Genomic DNA, 25,341 nt, shown 5'->3' with positions numbered 1-25,341 from the left:
TGATTACGTGAAGCCACACGACTGAGCGCTGCCGACCTGCCGTGAGAAACAGGGCAAGATATAATGTAGGACAGACACAGACGTGGGGGTGTCGGCGTGATCTATTTCGCTGACTCTGTCACCACACGGGGACCTCGCTCGACGCGTGAGGGCTGGTGTGGGGGTACACACACACACACACACACACAGACACACGCATGCGCACACACACACACACACACACACACACACACGCACGCATGCGCATGTGGTGAATACTTTCACTCTCTCTCTCTCTCTCTCTCTCTCTCTCTCTCTCTCTCTCTCTCTCTCACACACACACACACACACACACACACACACATCTACATTTTTGCTTGAATCTATTCACACTATGGAATAAAGTCATAAAAAGGTTTCCAAAGTTACACAGTGAAGCTTCCAAGGTAGAAATGCCTGGCGCTCACAATAATAATTACATGTACATAAATTTCACAAATGAATTACATGTGGGTCCACATTTAAACAAACACAACATCTAAATTTCTAATTGCAGCTTCAGCATAATAGGAGGCAACAGAGATGCAATATAAGGTACTGAAATCCACCAAGTTGAACTCGAGTTCAACCATAGTCCAATAGCCAACTGCCAACTTTGAGTTTGACTGCGTCTCATTTACACTCTGAATTCTCCCTTCCCATGCTACTGGCAGCTGTTCCTTACAGTAACAGAATGTGTGATTAAATTTCCATCAACAGCAAAACGATTTTTATATACCCATATGAAGCTGTTCTAACTTTTAATTTTGCCTGTGCACCTGCGTCAATCATCAATGGTGTAGCAGTTAGGCACCTTCGCTGTAGCGTTAGCATGCAGGAGCCTCGAGTTCAATTCCCGTGTGGGAAGAAAATTAGTATTTATTATCGAGTCTCGGTCTCTCTACTAGGATGTTGTAATTTTATCTAAATTGTGATGATGGCGGCGTAGAAAACACCTACACTTTTCTTTTTTTCTGGCAAGTGTTTTACGGCGCTTTCAACTGCACACGGTCATTATTATGAGCACGCGGAACACATTAAACATTTTCAGTTGGGAAATTCAGTTTAGGAAATTTTCAATTTTGCCCCTTGTAGCGGCCGAAGCCTACTCATATCGATTTTGGACCACTAAGGGATCTTCAACGTGCGCAACTTGCACAGGACCTCCGAGACTTTTCACCCTTGTCCGAGAAGGCTAGGTGTAGATCTTTCCTATCAGAAGATCAGGGGTGTGTGTGGCTGAAAGACAGCAGTAAGGAGGAGCCAAGGAGTAGCAGTAGAAAGGCTGCAGAAAGAGCCAAGAGCCCAGAGGAGGAGGCAAATGGGGTGAGGGGGTGGGGCAGAAAGTGGAGACGACAGAGCATTGGTAGAGAGCAGGAAAGGATGTGAAAGGGGAAAATGTTAGAGAAGAACATTTTCCGTCATTATCCGGATTCGACCCGGGGATCTATTGAACGAGAGGTGAACACCTTAACCTCTAGGCCACGAGAGCCCCCTCACACCTACACTCAAAGTTGTTTCGCAATTCAGCACTGGGAGCGCATGTCTGAGGCCATATTAGTGCGGCTTGGAGCTGGGGCGTTTACTTTCCATGTCATTTGAAGAAGGTTTTGAAAAGTTCCCTGTCAGAAATTATCCCAACTGACGTTCTCAAAGTGAGTGCTCCGGACAGCACAAAGGTGCAACTTGTAGGCACCGATCTGGACTTTTTTTTCTCAGCTGCCAGCAGGAGTAGGAAGGAGAACACAGTAAAAATAAGTGTACAGGTTTAACGCCCTTACTTATCAATCAACACTATTACATATGTACTATTAGGTTATTTAAGGGACTGGACCTCCGAATTTAACACCCGTCTCCGATTGGATGGACCGAACAAAATGGGTTGAGAGTATAAGAGCCTTAAACATTCCACAAAACGACGCCCAGTCTGAGATTCGAACCAGAGCAATCCGCTGTGCGGTCCAGCATGATGTTATCTGAGGAAACGATGAGCCCGGCCAGGACATCACAGCGTCACGGGACGGGTCAAGCTGTTGACCACAGACATCTGATCTTTCGTTGGCTGCAACACCACCAGGTTAGGATCCTGTTCTTCAAACTATTCAACCAACAACGCTGGACGATTGGGCCCTATAGTCCTCTATAGATTATGGGGAGGGGTGAGAGCCACAGGTAGGGAAGAATCGTTACTGCAAAGTCACAAGGAGGGAAGAATTGTCACTGTAAAGTCACAAGGATTGTCACGGCAAAGTCACGGAGGGAAGCATCACTGCAAAGTCACGGAGGGAAGAATTGTCACTGCAAAATCACGGAGGGAAGGAAGAATTGTCACTGTAAAGTCACAAGGAGGGAAGAATTATCACCTTCAAAGTCATAAGATTTGTCGCGGAGGGAAGAACTGTCACTGCAAAATCACGGAGGGAGGGAAGAATTGTCACTGCAAAGTCACGGAGGGAGGGAAGAATTGTCACTACAAAGTCACGGAGGGAAGAATTGTCTCTGTAAAGTCACAAGAAGGGAAGAATTGTCACTATTAAGTCATAAGCGCGGGGGGGGGGAGTGTTACTGATAGCTGGGAACTGAAACAACCACTTTCATGGATCAGTCGAACTGAAAAATTGTTGACAATTCAATTTTATTCATCTAGAACCTAGGGCAGAACTGCTCAATATATCTTCTTTCTCTCCTTCATACCTACCATGCATAGGCTTTTTGGGGCCATTTCAGTACAAACAACATTGGGAATTTTTTACCACATCGAAAAGGTGTCAATGAAGCAATGAAATGCAATATAGTTTCAATCTCTTTTGCTCACGTTTTTCTACTGATATAAGCTTAAAATTTAACACAATAATACCGGTAGGCTCTACTTTTAAAAATGCAGAAATATTACTCGTATATCTTCAGAAAATGGCAAACAAAATGCATTTTCCTTTAACCAGAGATAGGGGAGGAGGGAGGGAAAGAGGGAGGGAGAGAGAGAGAGAGAGAGAGAGAGAGAGAGAGAGAGAGAGAGAGGGGGGGAGGGAGAGAGAGAGTGAGAGAGAGTGAGTGAGTGAGAGAGAGAGAGAGTGAGTGAGTGAGAGAGAGAGAGTGAGAGAGAGAGAGAGAGAGAGAGAGAGAGAGAGAGAGAGAGAGAGTGAGTGAGTGAGAGAGAGAAAGAGTGCGTGTGAGGGGGGGGGGGTACCACATAAATTCCAAGCATTTTTCTTTCCAATTCAAGAGATGAAGGGCAGGAAATCTGGATGCAGCACGTTACATTTACGGGTGTTAAATTGGCACGCCCTCAGCCTCAAGAGTACTCAAAGACATAAGAAATCAATAATTCCCTTAGCTGCCAGAAATAGGTAACCCATTCATATTATTGATATGATGCAGTTTGTGAGTCACACGCAGAGTAAAAACGCAGTTGGCCTGAGTCAGGGTTTGATGAGGTCTTAATTACTGTTTCGTTGGGTTTTTTGGTTTTTTTTTTTAAACCTCTGCTGTTGTTTCTGCCTGTCTATCTTACGTTTTCCAAGCTCTAAATGATAATTATTGTGCCGATTTCCCTCTCCTTACAGAAATAAATAAACAAACAAACAAAATAGGCCTGTAGAAGTTCTATATAATATATTTATATAAATACGTTTAAAATGGTTTAAGTGAGAGCGAACAGTGAAAGGTAAGGGACAGTACATAATGACATCACGCTGCTCACAACGAAATCAGCTTGTATCATATTATGTAATGACAATGATACATTAGTGGGAGGATCGGTGTATATATCGTCCGTTCCTGTATTGATAGCCTATGCAATGTAACATTTTAAACCTGTCGGCTTGTCAGTTTTGCCCAAAGTCGACCCCCTCTGCTCGTGGATTAATGTTACGCTAAGAAAAGTACAGAAACTACATGAAAATGATAGCCTACGATCATAATGATGATATGGTGATGATATTGATGGTAATAACAATAATAATAATAATAATGATGATAATAATAATAATAATAATAATAATAATAATAATAATAATAATAATAATAATAATAATAGGTTAACAATAATTATTCAGCTCGTATATGCTTCAGAAAAATAAATTAACAGACTAGATCTACTAGTCCCTAAGATGTGCTATACCAGCTGTAATAATTATAAAGCATGTGTTAATCTCCCACAGTGTATTTATAAAAGCATAGATATTTGCAACGGTAGCCTATAGCCTACGGAAATTGCAGATCTTTACATTGTCGTTTTCCTTATTTTCCCAAAACAATTCTAACCCGTTCTTCTTTCTTTAACCCTTCGAGCGTAATATACTATAGTGATTAGCAAGGAGATTAAAAGTTCTAAGCTCCTTGCATGTGATTAGTGATCACTGGAAACAGAAATCCTCACGAAAATATCCCATTTTGAGCCTTCCCCCGACATTGACATTTCTATCTCGACAAAACTGTTTTGCATGCACACTGCATCATAATATAATGTGATAGTTACAATGACATAGATCTAGCATGAGGCTTCGTGAAGGCCTAGGCTTGTATAATGGGTTAATTGTTCTGAGCAACTTATTAATTTGATACTGCCAGACTAGAAGGTGAAAAGAGAAAAGACGAAGTTCACTACGTTGTTTTTCTCTCAATCTGTGGATCCAATCCATACTATTCCATACTCCTGCAGCTGATGCATCTTTGGCGTTGACGTACTGATTTCGAATTTATCACAGTATCGTATTGTTAATGCTGTGATCAACACACACCATGTCTTCTGCACCTATAGCAGAAAGAAATCAAGGTATGTCGTATTTTCCATGTGCCTCCATTTGAGGAAACACTCAATCTTTTTGGCTTCTTTGCAAGTCAACATATTATCGATAACTTCGCCGGCTCGCCAGTGCCAGTGAGTTGACAAACTGAAACAATCACAATTAAAATTAAGATACTTGTGGTTACTGATCAACCCCGTGTTAAGCAAAAACAATACAATATGGGGGACTCTGTGGAAATTGCCTTCCCATTTGTTTACATAAGAAGGGGGTTTGAGGTGGCCTCCCCCCCCCCCCGCCCCTGCCTGGGCCTGTAACTGTTACTGTTAGTGGGGGGTTTCAGGGGGGCTGGTGATCTTATCCTTTAGCATGTTAAATTCTTTAATTGATTTTATCTAGATCTAGATTAGTAGATCTAAGCTATCGTAGTAGGCTAGAGGTCTGTCTACTATCTATAGATCTATCTGTCTATCTATAATCTATGGCCACCTCTATTCTCACCCCGGGCCGCCCGGGTGAGAATAGCGCAGGCGAGTCTTTTGGCTATTCTCACCCGGTGGGCGTTCACCGTTATACCCTAGGCCAACCAGTGAAGCGTTCACCCTGAACCACATAAGTCTACACTGTGATAACAGAATTATAGAATTCTGTGCTGTGAACAAACGTTCTAGATCTAGAATCTAGATCTAGAATCTAGATCTATTACTTACTGAGTGTTAGTAGTGTTAGAAGCCTAAAAGCGTGCAATTTTGTCTGTGGGCAGTGGAGAGAGAGAGAGAGAGGGGACTAGCGCGAGAACTTCCGGGCAAAACAAAATGGCGACCCGTGTAGTTCGGCTCGATTCGGAAAGTTAAAGAGCCGTAGCATCTTTGTAGACAACCAAATTAATTTTGTTTTGTTTTTTAACATCATTTTTAAACTTTGTTTTGGTCAATTTGATTGTCCACACCGATAGACAGTATTCAGAAAGAGACACAGAGAGAGAGAGAGAGGGGAGGAGTAGATCTTTCGAGAACTTCCGGGCAAAACAAAATGGCAACCCGCGTAGTTCGGCTCGATTCGAAAAGTGAAATAGCCGTAGCATCTTTGAAGACGATCAAATTAGCTTACTTTTGTGCTGTAACATAATTTTTTCTTGGCTTTTATCAATTTGATCATCCACACCGATAGACAGTATTCCAAAATGAGGAAACACAGGTTTTGTTTCACACCGGGTGAGAATAGCCTACGCTGGCAAGTCTCACCCTGGGTGAGAGGTAGATCATAATTTTATTCTCACCTTGGGTGAGAATAGCCACTTCCATAATCTATCTAGTGTGTAGATCTAGATTCTATCTAGATTCTAGATCTATCTGTCCCGCCACACACATGCACACACACACACACGCGCGCGTGCGCAGACCTCTAGCCTATGATAGCTTAGATAAAATCAATTGTAGAATTTAACGTACTAAAGTATAAGATCACCGGGGGGCTTGCCACCCTGGAAAGGGCACTCCTGTACCATTGCGGGGCACTCTCCTGTACAATTGCTGTCCCGTTAGATCTAGCGCTAAATCACACAAGCAAAGACTACTGGATGTTGATATTGATTTAAATATTCGGTTTGTGGCAATCTGTTTGAGGCTGACCTGCCACGAAGACTCACTCATGTGCATGCAAACCCCCCACCCCATTCTATGTACGATTGCGTCTGTTTGGTCTACTAGATTTAGATCTAGTCCACGCCAGTTCTTCTCAATTCAACCGATCTCAAGCAGAGCATGGTAAAGCAGCTCAGAAAAGTTTATTACTTTGAGCTTAAACCGGGTTCTTCTTACGTGAAGACTGTTCTACTGTATGGTTCAGAGACATGGAGGCTCACAGCATCAGCAGCAAGGAAACTGCAGAGCTTCGTAAATGGATGCCTACTAAGGATAGTGGGGATCAAGTGGTATGATCGAGTCACTAATGCTGAACTGTGGGAGAGAACAAGCCAAAGGCCAATAAAGGAAGATATACAGGTGAAGAAATGGAAATGGATTGGAAACACCCTGAGGAGACCCCCGTCAAGCATCATCAGGCAGGCTTTAACGTGGAACCCACAAGGAAAACGAAAGAAGGGAAGACCAAAGATGACAACGAGACGAGCGGTACAAGCTGAAATTGAAAAAGCGGGGACATCATGGAAAAACATTTAAAAGGATGCTCAGGACAGGCTTCGCTGGAGTAATGCTGTTGATGGCCTGTGCTCCACTGGGAGTGAAAAAGGGCAAGAGAGAGAGAATGCGCATAAATATTTTTAGACTGATTTTTAGGCATGTAAAATATGCAGAAAAAAACTCCATTCCCTGATAAGAATGGGTTCTTAAGTGGACTGAGTTCTTACACATGATGTTCTCAGGCAGAGATCACTGGACCATTGAACTCTCATCAATGACTGCTTAACAAGTCTTAAGACAATCACCTGTACGAACAAACACTTTCAATTTTCCCCTAGCATTTTTTTCCTAACTCATAATGGCACGGACCAAGAAAACCTCTTGTCTAAGATGACTACTTTTCTCCTTGACAGTGGGTGAGTTGTCATACAAGTTTGACTGTGTTTGGAAATGTTGTTCTCATATATAATATATTTATAACTTTTCAGATGCGACTGTATATGTCGGTGGTCTGGATGAAAAGGTTCAGGAGAACATTCTATGGGAGCTGTTTCTGCAGGCAGGGCCTGTGGGTAAGTGCCACTGTTCTTTTGTTTGAAAGCTTCTTGTTGTGTATAGAACTAGCCTGTTGTGCAGAGTACAGATTTGTTTTTTAAAGACTAATTTACCCACATCGTACAGTCTGTTTCTACTGATTACCATCTCTGATCACACCAAGTTTAACGTTTAGCTAGCCTTATAGATAATGGGTTTAAGTTTAAGTACTTTCAGCTCGTATGCAAACTTTTTTTTTCCCAAAGATTTTTGCTAGTACAGTCGAACCTGCCCTGACGGTCACCTCTTTAAGACGGCCACCTGTACAAACGGCCAGTTTCCATTTCCCCCCTTGCGGTTTTTCTATATATAATTTAACTGTGTAAAACGGGCACCTGTCCAACGCGGCCGCGGCCACCATATTTTAACACACAACCCCTATCACACCAAACAATAATACCTGTCTTAGACGGCCACCTTAGTGACGCCATTACATTTTGTCATAAATCATGCATTGGCCCCCTGGCGTTGTGGGCGAACCGTCATAATCCAATCACCTGTCGTTGTTGTTAAGTAGTCCCTCCAACCGATCATGTTGCGTAGGCCCCTCCCACTGTTGACCAATAGGTAACAAATTTTCAGCTGCTAAGGAGGTAAGCGTGTGATTCCTCATAACCCTTAAGCCCCGCCCAGAACTCATACACAAATCGTAAATGAGATGAGTGGTCACTGTTTACCCAGTCAGTAACAAAGTAACAATGGACATCAACATGAACTTGTGACAGAAGCGTCGCTCGTTATCCGAGTGGTGGCGACCCATGTGTTTGTTTTACCATAGCACTCGGTCCATTTGGTTTTATTGTCACCCTTGCACAAAAGCAGCAACAAAAGACCCCCCCCCCCCCCCCCAGCGAAAACAACAACAACAGCAATATTAACAACAACAACAACAGTGCGGCTACTTTCGGTTGGGACCTCAGAAAAGAATGGTTTGTTTTCTTCATCTTGTTCAGTCCTGCCTAAGACAGCCACCTGTCTTATACGGCCACTTTTCTCCTTGACAATGGGTGGCCGTCTTACACAGGTACGACTGTATAAACTTCTACCCAGGCAGCATTGTTATGAATTATGGTGATAAATAATATGCTTTTTAGTTGGTCGGCCGTTTGTACTTTACTTTTACTTTATCCGCCGCTTATATCTTTTGGGTGTCGCGGGAAGAAAGAGACGTCTGTCGCCAGCCGGAGAGCTTGGGTCAGGGGGATGCCATGGGTGGTTAATATTTCCCTGACTCCATCTATCCAGGTCTTTCTCGGTCGCCCTCTAGCCATGTTGCAATCAAATTTTGTGATATAGACACATTGTGCTGGGTGGTGTGTTGGTAATCGCACGAGATGTCCGAACTATTTGATTCTTTGGTGTTGGATGTGATGCATGACATCATTTGTGCACACCGTTTCTCTGATTGTAATTTGTGCATGTCTAAAAACTGAAATTTCTTGCTATCTTGTTCCTATGCTTCAACAATTTGAAGGCAATATTTCTTACTGTGAAGTTGTTTTGCTCTGATGTTAAACAGTTTCAAAGTTTTCTCTCATACTAAGACTAAGTCCAATAGTTTTGTTGCTTGAAAATCAGTGATTGTAGTCACTACTGGAGTGTCATGGCCAGGCACTTCACCTTGTACACAGAGGGTGTGAGTGCAGTCACGTCGGGAAGATGTGTTAACAAGTACATTTTTGTTTTCTTCCTTTGGCTGGATTAAGATTAATCTTGATAGACATGATTGAAGGAGCTAGGGTGATGTTATTATGTCAAAGATTGACAAACAATCTGGGGAGAGAAAGCCTTTGGCTTTGAGAAGTGACCGTGACTGTTGTTTAGTCCGTTTACTTTGGTAAAGAGTAACCTGTCTGATATTTCATCCATAATTTTGTTACTAATTTCCTGTTTCACTTTTTTTTTAAAGTTTTGGTATAATTTCAAAAAGTAGTGTAATAATTATAACATAACGAGATTTTGCATTATACTAATATCGATTCTATTTTCTTGTTCTATACCTCTGTGACTCAAAAAGATTTAATTCAACTTTTCAGTTAACGTGCACATGCCCAAAGACAGAGTGACCCAGTCTCACCAAGGCTATGGCTTTATTGAGTTTATGAGTGAGGAAGACGCTGATTATGCCATCAAAATCATGAACATGATCAAACTGTATGGAAAGCCCATACGTGTAAACAAGGTGGGTCTTATCTCGCTGTTGGTGTGACTTTGTGATGTGGAACTACTGTACACTGTTTTTCGTCCCCCCCCCCATTTTCCCCATTTTGTTTTTCGCCAACAATTTGAATTTGCGATTTAAAGTTGTTCTTCAGCTCTTTATCAGTTAATCTACAGAATGTGGTGTTGGGATTTCTTCTCTATTACAGTCCTTGTAGTTCATGGATTCTTAACGTATATGTTTGACTTGATAACATCATGTTTGTTTGTTTGTTTGTGGAGTTGTAAGGGGCAACCTTCCATGGTCATGTTGACTGCTCAGTGTGTAAGACTCGGCCAAATGCCATGACGTATGACAAAGTGTTACATTGAGCAGTTGATTTGATCATTTCTGACCTGATCTTACCCCCACCCGGGGCGGTGTCACTGACTGAAGTGTCTTTAGGCCATTCTCAAAGAGGGGACATTTCTCGTTCTTATGCACAGTAAAATTGTAAATGGGCTGATTCAATTATATCATGCTCATAACTGCCTGAACAGCACTGAACTACCACAGGGAACTGCTGCTTTTTCTTTCCTAATCCTTACTATCATCATTTTCCTTTACTTGTTTTGTATGTTTGTCACACTCTTGTTACCCGCTATTTCCGGGGTGCCTTGAAAGTCGAAACAGACTTTGTTCTGTTTAAGCTAGAGAGGTGAGCAGAGTAAGCCTGATTCCCCGTAAAGACTTCTCTGTTGACATCCACCTCTTGGCACTCATATGACCTTATGCAGTTGTGAGCGCAGATTTTGCTTCTCTTGCATATTGCTACCTCAGAATTACAAATTTATATTTGCTCAGAGCATAGTTTTGGGAAATTTGACATAAGAATGTTTTAAATTTCACAGTATTTCAAGCTTTTTCGAATGCAATTCTTTGAATATCTTGATAACCACTCAGAATAGTCTTATGACTTTGAAAGAGCATATAGAACATTTGAATTCTGACCTCATGGTCTTCGTAACTCAGAACTGCCAAAAATGTCAGATAGAACTTTGTAATTGTGATGTAGCCATGTGTACATCACATGCTTAGTGTTAGTAAGCAAAGTCTGCAACTGTTGGACAAGATGACCTATTTTTGAAGTCTTTGAAGGTTTAGATCTTGACGATTGCCTGTATATTTTTCTTGGTGTTTGTGTATGTTGAAAATGGTGTCATGCACAGTAGCAACAGCTAGTGAGGGTAAGCAGTTTTGCTTATTTTTTTCTTCATTGGCATCAGTTGGTGGTTGATGGGTGCACTGGAATGGTCAGCCCCTACGATTTCTTTCCAGTGTTGCTACCACCTATCTTTTTTTTTCCTGTTTGAAATGAAACTGGTGCCTATTCTTTGTGTGGGTGGTTGGCTGGTGCTCTGGTGTAGTTTGCTTCTTCTATCCTATCAAACATCTATCGTCGTTATCTCCCCTCCTTTTTTTGTTTGTTACTCTCTAGTAACGCCTCTAATCTTCTGGCGCTCATATGACCTTTTGCAGTTGCGAACGCCGTAAAACCTCTACTAAAACTAAAACTATTCTTTGATAGATATAATGAACCATGATAATGTATTTGTATGTTAACAATTTTATCCCATTTCATGAGTTACTCATGTATTTGCTTCTGTATTAATGTGGCCCCTTGATTATTTCAGGCCTCTGCACATACGAAACGACAAGACATCGGAGCAAATATTTTCATTGGAAATCTGGATCCAGAGGTTGATGAAAAGCTTTTGTATGACACGTTTAGTGCCTTTGGAGTTATCCTTCAAACACCTAAGGTAATCCATTGGGTTTTTGTTTGTTTGTTTGTTTTCTTTTGGGTTTTTTTGTCCCTTCTTTTTCAAGGTATGTGTGACAATCTTCTTAATTTCTTAATGTTAATGCTTGTGTTAACGAAAAATTTGTTGTTAAACCTGTTTTAAATGACTACCTTTTTTTTTTAAAGGAGAAAAATGGTTGTCATAGGCAGGTGGGTGTATTTTGCAGGACAGACGAAAAAGAAGAAAATGAGTTTCTTTTCTGTATCAAGTCTCGTGGAGTGTTGGGTAGTGGATAAAATGGTTGTCTGCTTTCAGTGTCTCATGTGGGAAATCTCTTTGGGACACATTGCTGAAATCTGAGGTTAAATTCTATTAATGGGTTTTAAGTAAAAAGAGTATTAATGGCACATATCTTTGCCTCAGAACTATTTTGTCCAAAGTGTACTTAAGTAAAGAGGTACTTTGGAAAAAAAATTGAGGCGACGATTTGTACCCACTGGTGTATGTTGGTATTATTTCAGTGAAATACTTTAGTTTTTTAGAAAACAATAATGCTACTTAAATGTAATGAATATTTTGTGATTCGGTTCCGTAGATTATGAGAGACAAAGCGTCAGGTAATTCCAAAGGGTACGCCTTCATCAATTTTGCAAGCTTTGAGGCTTCCGACGCTGCCATTGAAGCCATGAATGACCAGTACTTGTGCAACAGACCAATCACCATTTCCTACGCATTCAAGAAAGATTCCAAAGGAGAGCGCTGTGGCTCTGCTGCAGGTTGGGAAACTTGTCTGGTCATGTTTTTTTGTGTTTTCTCTTTTTCATCATTTCATTTGGCCTTGGAGATGTTCTCTGTTCCAGAATTTAAGATTCCTGCTGTTGAATGCTAAAATAATTCTGTCTGTTTAGTTGTGAATCAAAATTAATTATAATTTTTGTTTACTGTGTTGTATGTTTTGGAGCCTATTTGGCGTCTAGATTGCACTTATATAGGTAGACCTGCAAAAAGTCTTTTTTTTTTAATTTCTCGAAGTTTTTTTTTTAAAGACTTCAGCAGTTTCTCATAAAACAATGTTTTTTCTCTTGTAGACCTCAGCAGTTTCTCATAAAACAATGTTTTTTCTCTTGTAACTGCGGTCAGACTATATGTGATTGACTGAAAAGCAGTGATGGTGAAGATTTTACTGTCAGTTACTCCCTGAGCTCTAGCAGGTGTATGAAGTGAAAAAGAAGAATGAAGAAGATACACACTGACACATGAGGTCTGCATAAGTTGCAAACAATGTATTGTCATCAACATATATCAATTCAGTTAAGTGTAACTTTAAAAAAGAAAAGTACCCTTCTACTCTTGGCATGCTGATGTGCATGTTGATGTGTATGTGCTCTCTGTGCCCTTGCAGAAAGAAAAATATTAACACCCGCCTTTTCTTTACAGAGCGACTTTTAGCGGCCCAGAACCCGTTGTCCTTGACGGGCAGGCCTCACCAGCTGTTCGCTGACGCCCCCCCTCCTCCGACACAGCCGCCAGCTGCACAGGTGGCGCCCCCTGGTCTGGTCCCTCCCCCTCCTCCCCCCATGGGCGTCACTCCCAGCCTACCTCCAGTGCCTGCCCCTCCCGTCATAGGTGAGTGGGAGAAAAAACATTTGGTGACTCTTTCTGCAATGGTTAAAAAATTATTCACACTCGCACACGCACACTCACACTCGCTCGCTCACAAACACACACACACACACACACACATACAAGTGCGGGCACACACAAGTTTTAAAACTATTATTATGACCTAATACCATGAAAAGTGAGCCCCGTTTGATGGTAACTATGTGTACCGGGGTAACGTTTGTCTTTTCTTTGTCCTTATTTGTCTTTGTACTGCCTGATTTTGGGTGAAAATACCTGAAATTGACTCTGAAATTACCTGAAATGGAAACTTTGAGATAGGCAGTCCTAGTCCTGCCTTATGCAGTTGTGAGTGCTGTAAAGCACTTTTGTGAGTGCTGTAAAGCACTTATCAAAACAAAAACAAAAAATAATCTCTGGCACTTATTGGGTCTTATTTTGTTGTCAGTGCTGTAAAACCCTACTAAATGTTATTCTCATTAAATGAGGTAAAATTCTTTTTATAATTTGGCTCATCCCAACATTTCAGGGGGGGGGGGAGATGTGGAATAACATAACCAAACCGTATGGGCACTTTGCTAGCTCAGTTGGTATTGTGCTTGACTACAGAGAAGATTGCCCTATTTCGAATACCCCACCCCGGCTGGGCTTTTTTAAACTCTGATTGTTTTGTGAAGTTTTCAAGGCTCTCAACCTGTTTTGCTCTGGGGGGGGGGGTTACCGGATATGGATGACAACTCTTTAAGCCCTGAGTTTTTTCCACCGTTTCCCGGAGTATTTTTTCTACAGTGACCTAAACCTAGTGCACTATGTCTCATTATAACCCCAAAAAAGCTGGCCTCCAACTTCTAAATAGCATAAACTAAGGCTTAGTCATTACTAAAAAAACTTGGTTCGGGAATAATTCCGAAAAACATTGAAAATCTAGCACTAAAGAAAACGAAACAGTTGTCACTAGTACTGGACGCTCCCAGCATCCGTTGGGGAACAGTCAACAGGGTTATTATTGCAGGAGGCTCCCAGCGTCCGATGAGGTTCAAAGAGATAAATACGGAGGTCCCTCCTCTCCTCGTAAATAACCCTGATTACACTTACACCCTAAAATAATATGCTACCAGAATATCAGCATAGATAAAAGACTGCTGGACAAGTGCTGAAAAAAGTGTCCAATATAAAGTGACACTTGTCTTATTTTTTTCCCCTTCTCAGTGCCCAGTTCAGGCCCCCCATCTCTGGCTGCTCCACCTCCCCCCGCCCCATCCCCTCTCCCCCCTCCGGGCCCACCCAGCATGCAGCAGAACTACAACCCCATGGGTATGCCAGGCATGGCACCCCCTCCACCCATGCCACCAGGTGAGCTTTTGCTTTTTGGTGCTGTCTATCCTTTGTGTATTTGTTTGTTCTTTCTTGCATATATGTGAGGCGTGCTGACGAAATGAGTTACTTCTCACATTCCACAAATGGAGATATTAGCCCCAAATCTACACTAGGGTTCAATTTGTAGATTTTTCGCGGGTGGTTGACGGGTGCTCAGGTGTGGTTTGCTTCTTCTTTCCTTCAAACATCAATTGTCCTTATCTCCCCTTTTCTTTTTTTATGTTTGTTACTCTCTTGTAACACCTCTTATCTTCTGGCGCTCATATGACCTTATGCCGTTGCGAGCGCCGTAAAACCTCTACTGAAACAAACAAAAAAAGTAGATTATTCTATTGATGCCATATTCTTTAAGTATAACATGCCTTTTATTGTTTCATAATTATAAATTGTAAAACTTCACCTATAAGCGTGGTGCATCTATTTCCTTACGGCTTGAATCTGAGAAGTAACTCATTTTGTCAGCAGGCTTCACCTATAAGTTGTTGTTTTTTTACTTTGTTTGTGGCTTGACACCCCTTTCACATATGTTACCAATTGAGTTAAAAAATTTTAGTAGCTGTATCTTTTATTTCTTTCTTTTAACACATTAAGGTATAGATCCGGAGCTTGGCTCATGGTCAACCCATCTTTTTGTTCATTGTTAATTGCCTGACCCCCCACACCTTTGCTCTTTCTTTACCTTTCTTTATCTCTCTGTCTCTCTCACTCTCTCTCTGTCTCTCTCTCTCTCAGACATACACACTTGTTTAAACTTCTATTTCAGTTTCTCAAGAGACTATTCAAACTTTAGCTTCAGCCTTGTAGTTATCAAAACGGACATATTGAAGATGCACTGAGTATATTTCCAAGCTTTTTGATTGAAATATAAAATTTGATATGCGTGTTACCATAAGTTCAACTTGTCAGGATAATTGCCCGTATATATGTGAAGGGTTTTATGACTAAATGCATTACCAGTACCATATATCTGAAATGTGAGAAACATTTAGGAATTTGATATTTGAAACTGTTGAGCTTGTTTGCTGTGTAAGGAAAAAAATTGAGTAAATGCTGTACAAAACTGCTGGTTACAGCAAATATTGTGACTAAATATTGTAAAGCAGTGAGGAGTAAAGATCCTGCTCAATGTTTGAAGGGGGAAAAAGTGGAGGTTTGAATATTGGAAGAAACCATTTTGTCTCCAAGCCCTCTATTTCTATTTAAGAGCTAGTTACTAACTAATGGTATACTTAATGGTTGTTACTATCCCGCCCTTTCTTCCACAAGGAACGACCCCCAGTTTCCAGCCGAACCAGATGCCCCCACGGCCCCCTCCCCCACCCATGTCAAGCAGTATGGACAACAGTGGCAACCAAATGATGATGAACACCAATCCAATGATGGGTGAGAAAATCATGAGAATGTTGGGGTTTTTTTGGTGGTTATACTTGGTATTCTTGGGAAAAGCACTTCACACAAATTTTCCCCTTTTGGTTTAGTCGTATTGGAGATAAATGTTGAATTCAGAGGTCCTGCCTTTTGATAATAATAATAATAATAGATAGCATTTGTATAGCGCATATCCCCGCTCAGCTGCAGGCTCTATGCGCTTTACACTATATTATTACCCCAGCAGACCATAGAACACTCCGAAACATTCTCAGCTTCCCGGGAAGCATACAGTGCGAGCAGCCGATTAAGCGCTCAAACACTAACAAACTGACAAAATCTTTCGCTGTCCATAGCCGGGTACCCATTCCCACTTGGGTGGAGTGAGGAAAATTCGTGTAAAGTGCCTTTCCCAAGGACACAACGTCGGGCCCTTGACGGGATTCGAACCCACGACCTTACGGTTGCGAGTCCGAGAGCCTAACCACTAGGCCACCGACGCCACCGATTTTAAATAATCACACCATGTTAAAAGGGACCTACACAATTTATTTTTCCTCTTCATAATGACATAGACAGAGTGCAAGGCTTGTTCATTGCTGGGTCAGCAGCGACTCCAACAAATAATTTGTTTGTCCATTTTCTTCATGTCTAACATTTTTCATACACGTGACTTTTAAGTTATGAGTAACTTGTACTGGGTTCATTTACCCAGAAATACAACCGAACCCACTCCAAATTCTACCTGTCTGTAAAATCACCTAGACAAACAACGCTTCCCATTCTGTCTCCTTCCCCCCCCCCCCCCCCCCCTCTTTGCATTTTAAAAATGTTATAATGACTCTGTCTAAGAAGTCCACCTGTCTATCTGTCTATTACAACCCACTTTTCTCCTCGGTCCGTCTTGGAAAATTTCTACTGTTTATGTTTCTGGATACACGTAGGCTTACTGTATTTCTGTTTTATTCCTACAAGTTGCTTTGCATTTCAGATCTAGATTTTTCTAGTGACTTGCATGCAGATATATGCTGTTGTCAGAGCAGTTATTATGGTTTTCTTTTTGTGAGAGGTTTTTTTTATATTTTATTTTTGGGTGACCTTATTTAGGCCACAAGCTAAACCCCCCTCCCTTACCTTATTTAGGCCACATATGGACCAAATAAGCCAAACCCCCCTCCCTTATCTTATTTAGGCCACATCATATGGTAGATTTCTTGAACTAACCATGGATTCGGAAGGTCGAGATTCTACTGATCTTTTTATTTAGTGCAGGGGATTATTTCAAAATAGAGGATGATACTAAATGAAAAGTGGACCAAGGGTAAGAGTTGTGTGTCTGTGTGTGTGTGTGAGTGTGTGTGTGTATGCGTTTGTTTTGTGTGTGGTTGTGGTGAGAGAGAGATCTAGAGAGAGAGAGTAAATGTAATAGTGTGTTTTTATGTGTGTGTGTGTAATGTGTGAATGTCATTGTGTGCATGAGTGTCTATCTCAGTTGTACGATCCAAATGTACATTATTTTGTTGAGAATTTTACATAGAATAGAACTCAACTACAAAACACCTTTATACAAAGTCACAGAAATATTCTTTTTGTGCTTATTGAGGTGCAGTACAGGGTAATTTTACCTGCAAGGATAATTGGACAAAATGGGCAATATCTTTATAATGCTAATACTAATGGTCATATTTAGACAAATCCTATATCATTCTCTTTTTTTTTTCTGAACAGCTCATGGTTATTAAAGAGTAAGCAAACTAGATCAAGGTAGTAATTTCAGATTCCTAATATTATGGGCATTCTTAAAATTTTTAAACTTGTTTTTAGCGCTTTTCTCAACGTAAAACGGATTCCGTTAAAAAACTACAACAACAAACCTTATCTTTCTTTTTCAAGGTATTGTGCATACATTTGTGTGAAACTATTATATTCTATGCTTTCAGGTACATGAAAAAAGCTAATAAAGTCAACCAAAATGTTCTTCAGAGACATAGATCTAGTAGTAAGCCCACTGGAACATTTTATAAACCGTGAAAAGATGACCCGAAAATAGCAAAATTATCTTATGATCTTCACTTGCACTTGCAATTTTTTGGACAAATTATTGTCTACCTCATTATCTTTTTTTTCTTCACATTTTTCTTCACTATTCTTGACAACTGGCATGTTTTTCAGTTATTATCAAGGAAGTGGATAGGCGGACCACGGGGTCTATCTAGCCCCAAAAGGATAGGTGGACCTAACAAAATGCTAGGTTTTAGGATGTGAACCCCGGAGTCAGCGTAGTGAAATAAGTAGATCTAGGTTTAACTAAGGATTGGTGGACCCCGGGGTCAACATAGTGAAATAAGTACATCTCAGTTTATTTTATAGTAGGACTGGCGGAGCCCGTGGTCAACGTAGTGAATTATAAGTAGATCTAGGTTTAATAAGGATTGGTGGACCCGTGGTCAACGTAGTGAAATCAGTAGATCTAGGTTTAATTAAGGATTAGTGGACCCTGGGGTCAACGTAGTGAAATATGTACATGTAGTCATGTAGATCTAGGTTTAATTTTAAGGATTGGTGGACCCTGGAGTCAACGTAGTGAAATAGGTCAGTTTAAGGTGGACCCCAGGGTCTACCTAACGAAATACTAGTTAGGTTTTAGAATAGGTGGACCATGCGGTCACCGTAGTAAAATAAGTAGGTGTAATCACGGTGTCCCGGGGGTCCACCAATCCTTAATTAAACCTTCTTTAAATTCCTCAACGGCTGTGGTGACTCCGGGGTCCACCAATCCTTTTAAAATTATACCTACTTATTTCACTATGATGACCCCGGGGTCCACCGATCTTTAAAGAAACCTACTTATTTCTTTACGGTGACCCCGGGGTCCACCGATCTTTAAAGAAACCTACTTATTTCACTACGGTCACCCCGGGTCCACCTGTCCTAAAACCTAGTATTTCGCTAGGTAGACCCCGGGCCCCAGGGTCCACCTTAAACCTGCTTATTTGTCACTACGTTGACCCCGGGGTCCACCAATCCTTACTTAAACCAAGCAAACCTTATTTCACTACGGTGACTCCGGGGTTCACATCCTAAAACCTAGTATTTCTCTATGCAGACCCCGGAGTCCACCTATCCTCTACAGGACTATACTATTATCAATTTGCAATTTTCATTGATTAGCATATTTTTTAAAAAAAATTGAATCAGAGACTCACTGTCTAAAAAGTCCACTGCTAATGCTATTCTTATCAAAGAAAAGGCACAATTTGACTTTATGACATGTTTAAAAAAAGTTTTTAAAACATCCAGAAAATAACATAAAATGATTATATAGATCTAGATATTAGATCTAGATTATACACATTTTATTATGTATGTGTACTTAAAAGTAAAAGACTGAGCAGAAGCTTACAATGTAAATTCTGTGCTCTACAAGTAGAGAAAGTCTTAAGTTTGCTCAAAACAGATTTTAGAAAAAAAAGTTGGATCTAATTATTCTAATAAAAGTAAAAGTGATTGTTATGGTGAGATTTGTTATTATTAACTCTGGAAATACAGATAATTGCTGAATCTAAAATTAACTAGAACTCTGTGCAATTCGTTTTATTTCAATTCCAAAGCCCAAAGGCATAGCAATGAGTTACATCTAGATCTAGATCTAGCAGTTGTAGGCTCTCTAGCTGCTTCTAGCATAGGCCTGCTACTACTGATTCTAGACAGGGAATCTAGATCTAGCTATCACCTGCACTATTAAAGTCAAATATATGGTAAAATAAACACAAAACTGTGAATAGCTTTGTCAGTCAGTACATCCCAATTGCCATAGCCGCATGTATTAATAGTTGAATAATGCGATACCGAAGCAACGGGGCTTATCAAGGCCGATTCGCCCTGCTGCGTGCACGTTCACTAAACTGCCTACTAGATAGAATCTACTACCAAAGATTTCGTGCTACTTCTACTACTACTAGATCTACATGTACTACTACGAGACAGTATGAGAGAGTGCCACCCAGGCAAAGATCTATAGTTAATTTTTATCTCAGCCACGTTGTGTACACACTTTTTATACCCCAAATTTGACCCGGAAGTCCATTCGGAGGATTTGACCTTTTCACTTGACCAAAGTGTGCCAAAATGGTAGCCTAGATTCTGCCCCTCCATGAAAGAAAAATCTGGCCCTCATTCAAACCAATGGGATTGAGCAAAATTTTGCGTATCATGCTTTGTTCTTACAATATTCGTTATGATTATATATAAGTTGTACACTGAGACAAAACTACTAAATGAGAAAGGTGCACCATTATGAAAGTGGAACAAACTCAGTTGCCTGAAAAGGGTATCCCCTGGTAGTTTGAGCATGTGTGGCCTAAATAAGCTAACCCCCCTCCCTTACCTTATTTAGGCCATATGTGGTCTAAATAAGCACTCCCTTTATTTTTTAAATTTGGTTTATTGAAGAAAGGATGAGGTTACTACTATGTTTTGTGGACAACTTAACTTGAAAGAAATCCTGGTTCCAGATCCATTTTGCAGAAAAAATTTCAATAATGAAATCTGTCATGAGAGAGCTGAAAATTTTAAGGCTTACCATCTTGTCCTACAAGAGATGGTTGTGATACCTCGGTCATATCTTTTTGGTGAATGATGTAAAAGTTGTCTTCAAAGAGGGTGCTAAACTTAGGTAAGTCTTGTTTTCTGTTATCTCATTGCCATGGCTTTCTCGTTGAACTGTCCTCAGGCCAGGGTGGAGGTATGCAGGGCATGAACCAGATGCCGCCCCCGCCCAACCAGATGAACAACATGAACTTTGGTCCCCCCGGTCCTCAAGGACCTCCGCCGGGACCCCCGGGTCATCACGGACCTCCAGGCCCTCCTCCTGGCATGAGGCCGCCACCCCCGGGCTGGAGGGGACCTATGCCGCCCAGAGGACCTCCTATGGGATTCGGTAAGTTGTGTCGGAACTACAGTGTAGCTTCTCTATAACAACATCGTCGGGACCCAAAAAAAATGTTGTTATAGAGAGTTGTCGTAAAAGAGAGGCTACCAAAAATTACTAATGATATATAAGGAAAAATTTGGGACCTGGGCACCGTGTCGCTATTCAGAGGATGTCGTTATAGAGAGGCTGTATAGTTTTGTAAGAGAGAGCAAAAGATTTTTGTAGTTGTGTGTGTGTTGTGTCAGTTTGTCAGTGGTGAAATCAGGCGCTCGTCAAAATAATTAAATTGAAGAGAAGCTGGTATTTTCCCGCCTGTTTTTCTATTTTATATAATGTTTGAAATTTTTATGAGGGTTCAACATCTATTAAGTCATTCAAAAATACATTTCTGTGTCGATTTTACTGAAAAACGTTGATTAAAGGCCCAAAAAATGTAAGTTCAGTTACTATGGGCTCTCAAGCTATGGAAATAACCAAACTGTGATGGCCATTTTCTCTCGAATTTAACCTTGTACTGGCTGGCCATGAATCATAACAACATCGCAACAACTCTTTTTTTTCAGGTCCCCCTGGCAGCAGAGGGCCCCCACCTATGCGAGGTCCGATGAACGGACCAATGAACGGGCCCCGAGGGCCGATGCCACCACGAGGGATGAGAGGTCCGCCTCCAGGAATGAGGCCCCCTCCTCCCCGATTCGGCGGTGGGGGTAACCAGGGCAATATGGAGTACTAGTGTGTGTGTTTGTTTGTGGTTGTTTTGTTGTTTTTGTCAGGCAGCAGCGGCTGTCCACAAGTCGCAAAGTGGACCTTTTGAGTGCAGCCATTAATGTTTTAGTAATAAACTTACTAGAGCTAGATCTGTGGGAAGTTTATGGCTGAGAAAAATGGAAGTAAAACATTAAGTAAGGCTCTCAAAATTTTCAATTAATATCATGTACAGCCAGTGTAGTTTGCACCCCGTGGGTTTGCATTCTTTGTTCTCTCTCATCATAACATTACTGGTAGTCTTAGAGGTGAAATGCTTGCCTCTTTTGCCAAAGTGCCTGGTTCAGTTCCCTGTTCCAGCAGACGTGGTCAGAGGATAACTTCTGCCTCTTCCCCTGCGACTTTCCCACCCCAGATCACAGTGTAGCTGGGAGTAAGAGCTTTATTGTCTTGGATAGTAAGGTAGACCTCGAAGGTCCTGTTGGCACTTGGAAGGCACTATTTGTGTGTTCAGAAGGCCAAGCCTGCCCATGCTGAGGCTGACAACTCTGGTGAAATATTTCATTAGTTGCTTCCCCAACCCAGAAGGAATGAGAGTACTATCAGATAGGACATGATGACTGCCTGAAATTTTGAAAAAGCAACTGACTCTTAGTTTTGTTTGGCATGAATGTGTAAGTTTTAGTTTTAGGCTAAAAAATTAGCTGCGTCATGGGTGCAAGAACGTACAATGAACGGGCCCCGTACAATGATATATCGCAGTTGTTTGAGTAAGCTGTGCGGTTTATTCCTTCACATTGTGAGTTAATGAAAATGTTTTTATGGTTTGTGTAGGACTTTGTTTTTTTTTACCTGTGAGAACCACTTTGAAGGATGTATGATTGTTAAGACCAGTACACAGTGGGAATAATTGTAAAGTGTGCTGTTCCCAGTGCTATGATTTGTATATATGTGGTTTTCTGTTATTACATTGATGTCACTGTAAAATAAATTTCATCCCATACAATACAAGTGTTTAGTTTGTTAGATGTTGTTTTGTCAGTTCAAACGTCTTTGGTGTTGGAAGGAATTGGTTAAGTTGTAGGAGGTTTTATTACATACCAATACTTATTGAACGTACAAGTCATACTTGTAGGTCACATTGGTCTTCATCAGATATAAATTTTGGTTTAGCCGAGCAAGAAAAGTCAATGGGCTGAATGAAAGACCGTCAAGTTGTATAAATTTCTTGAAATAAGACGAGAAACCAAATTTTAAAATCTTTTGGTCGCTCCTTTAGGTAGTCTTGGAATGTATTTTTAAATTTTCTGGTCGTGATCTTTTCTGAGAACAGCAAAATTTAGCTCACCCTGAAAATGTTTTAGTTTTAATTAATTAGTAGGTATTTTTTCACCCACCCATCGATACAATTCAGATCAACCCAGGTTGAGAGGGGTGCAACATCCCAGCAGAAAGACTGAGATACTCAATAAAAATTCTCCCCACTTTGGAATCAAACTCTTCTACATGCGACAGTGAAGCACCTGCTTTTAAGTTTTAGTGGAGGTTTTTTGGCGCTCGCAACTGCATTAGGTCATCGCCAAGGGGTGGATGTCACCAGAGAAGTCCTTACGGAATCAGACTTACTCTGCTCACCTCTCTAGCTTCAACAGTACAAAATCTGCTTCGACTATCAAGGCACCCCCGGAAAGAGTGGGTCACAAGAGTGTGACAAAATACAAAAGAAGTAGAGGACAATGATGATAGTAAGGATTAGGAAAGAGAAAGCAGCAGTTCCCTGTTGTAGTTCAGGCACAGTTATGAGCATGACAGTTGGACCAGCCCATTTACAATTCTACTGTGCATTAGAACGAGAAATGTCCCCTCTTTGGGAATGGCCTAAAGACACTTCAGTCAGTGGCACCGCCCCGGGGTGGGTGGGTGGTAGCACCTGCCTGCTACACCACAGACATCCATACTGAGGATGGGACACATAGCAAATGGACAGGTTCAGATGACCAGCCAGTCGTCGTTTAGCTTGAGGAAAAAATGACAACCCTTAGGTAAAAAGAAGTCCACCTTGGCTGCACTACGAAAGCTTTGTCCATAGTTTTGGAGCCCTCAAACATCTTTTTTGTCAAGCTCTAAGTTTTACGAAGAGACTGACTTTAATAATAATAATAAGTGGCTTGCTCTTTGGCAAAACAGGGAAACGGGAAGGCGGGGGGTGGGAGCTATTTGTGAAGGGGGCCTCCTTCTGTTATGAAACTCGAACCATCTGCGATGAAAATAAATATAAAGCTCTGGGACTTGCCGATGTAATAATCCATAGATCATCATCCAGGCATCATCTGCATTAACAGATAATAATAATAATACAAGTAATAATAGATATTTGTATAGCGCAAATCCCCACTCGACAGAAAGCTCTACTCTATGCTCTTGTCTATACTATTACCCAGCAGACCTGAGAGCATTCTGAAACAACCTCAACTTCCTAGGAAGCATACAGTGCAAGCAGCCATTTATAGGCGCTAAAACACTAAACACTAGATCATCATGGTGGACAGAGACGATGACCCACTCGGCCACTGAGTTATCTAACAGGACAGCTAATACACAAGATGTAAACAATTGTGGTGAAATCGGGCACTTGTCAAAATTATGAAATTTAATCTAAGAAATCGTCATTTTTCCGCCGGTTCGGCAATTTTTAAAGATTTTTTTTCTTTTTTGCTTAACATCTTTTCCGTCCAGACAAAAATCACATTTCTGTGTGTATTTCACTGAAAGGCACACAAAATGTAAAATTTCAGTTTCCAAATACTCTCCAGCAATTGCTATGGATTTCACCAAACTTGATGATGGCCATTTTCTCTCTAATTTTACCCCTGAAGAAACCGAGTGACCCCATCCTCCTTTTTTTTAGTAAGAGTCTTACGGCACTTGCAACACAATAAGGTCATATAATTGCCGAAGATTACAGGTGTTACAAGAGAGTAACAAACACAAAAAAGAAGGAGGGGAGATAAAGATGATAGACTTTTGATAGGAAAGAAGAAGCAAACCACAGCAGAGCACCCGCCAACCACCCACATCCCATCCTCCTTCAATCGCGAATATCTCAAATTCTATTCAAGATAGATGGCTTTTTTATTTCATTGAAGGCAAGAAGAATGAACAAGCATTTAGCTATATATAGATCTTTCAATAACTCCACATGCCCAAAATTTGACGAGCGACTGATTCCACCGTGTCGTGACACAGTACACATGAATAACTGAAGTGAAATTCAAAACAAAACACTTTGTTATATCAACAAAAAATTATTTTTATAATTCTGCTGATTGCATGAACATTTGCAAAAGTAAATGAAATGAGCCACTGCACATCAGTGTGTTGCTCATTCGCTCCAAACTGTTCAGATTCAGATAGCACAATTTCCATCTCTGTTCCAGTACAAAAAATACATAGCCCTGCACATATTTTAAAATTTAAATGCATAAAGAAAAGCAAACAACTTAATCAGACATTTAACAAATGTCAGAATCAACAAATACAGAATAAATTTATAGCTGCGAGAGCAAATGATTAAATTGGTCCAGTCACAAACTATTTGTTGAAGGAGCATCACAAAACAAACAAAAAAAACAAAAACAAAATAGGGGGGTACAATTAAAGTTGAAAGGTGCTGATTTCGTAATAATACGATCTTTAAAAGTAACATTGAAATGAAAACTCAGAAAAAAAGAAATGAATAACGTCGACTGAGAATAGAGCCAGAAGTGGTCATGTTCGATTTGGCAGAAATGCCATTTATAGCAAAACTGAGGTAGTCATATGACACCCTGTCATGTCTGTAAACATCAAATCAGTCCATCTAGTAGTTTTTCCTAAATTGTAACAACCAATG

At 40.8% G+C, this 25,341-nt stretch overlaps 1 protein-coding gene across 1 annotated transcript; it reads left to right on the top strand.

Annotated features, from left to right (window-relative positions):
• The first annotated feature begins 4,636 nt into the window (after positions 1-4,636).
• On the top strand, positions 4,637-22,458 carry LOC101856132 (splicing factor 3B subunit 4). Its single transcript, XM_005109109.3, has 10 exons — positions 4,637-4,792; positions 7,393-7,476; positions 9,535-9,680; positions 11,333-11,461; positions 12,039-12,219; positions 12,881-13,069; positions 14,276-14,419; positions 15,710-15,826; positions 20,544-20,750; positions 21,308-22,458. The coding sequence occupies exons 1-10, from the start codon at positions 4,759-4,761 to the stop codon at positions 21,475-21,477; spliced, it is 1,401 nt and encodes a 466-aa protein (XP_005109166.1). The 5' UTR covers positions 4,637-4,758; the 3' UTR covers positions 21,478-22,458.
• The last annotated feature ends 2,883 nt before the right edge of the window (positions 22,459-25,341 follow it).

Source organism: Aplysia californica, unplaced genomic scaffold, assembly GCF_000002075.1.
Source record: "Aplysia californica isolate F4 #8 unplaced genomic scaffold, AplCal3.0 scaffold00749, whole genome shotgun sequence".
Lineage (NCBI taxonomy): Eukaryota > Metazoa > Mollusca > Gastropoda > Aplysiida > Aplysiidae > Aplysia > Aplysia californica.
Note: the sequence above shows the minus strand (reverse complement) of the source record. Positions and strands in the feature narration are given on the sequence as shown.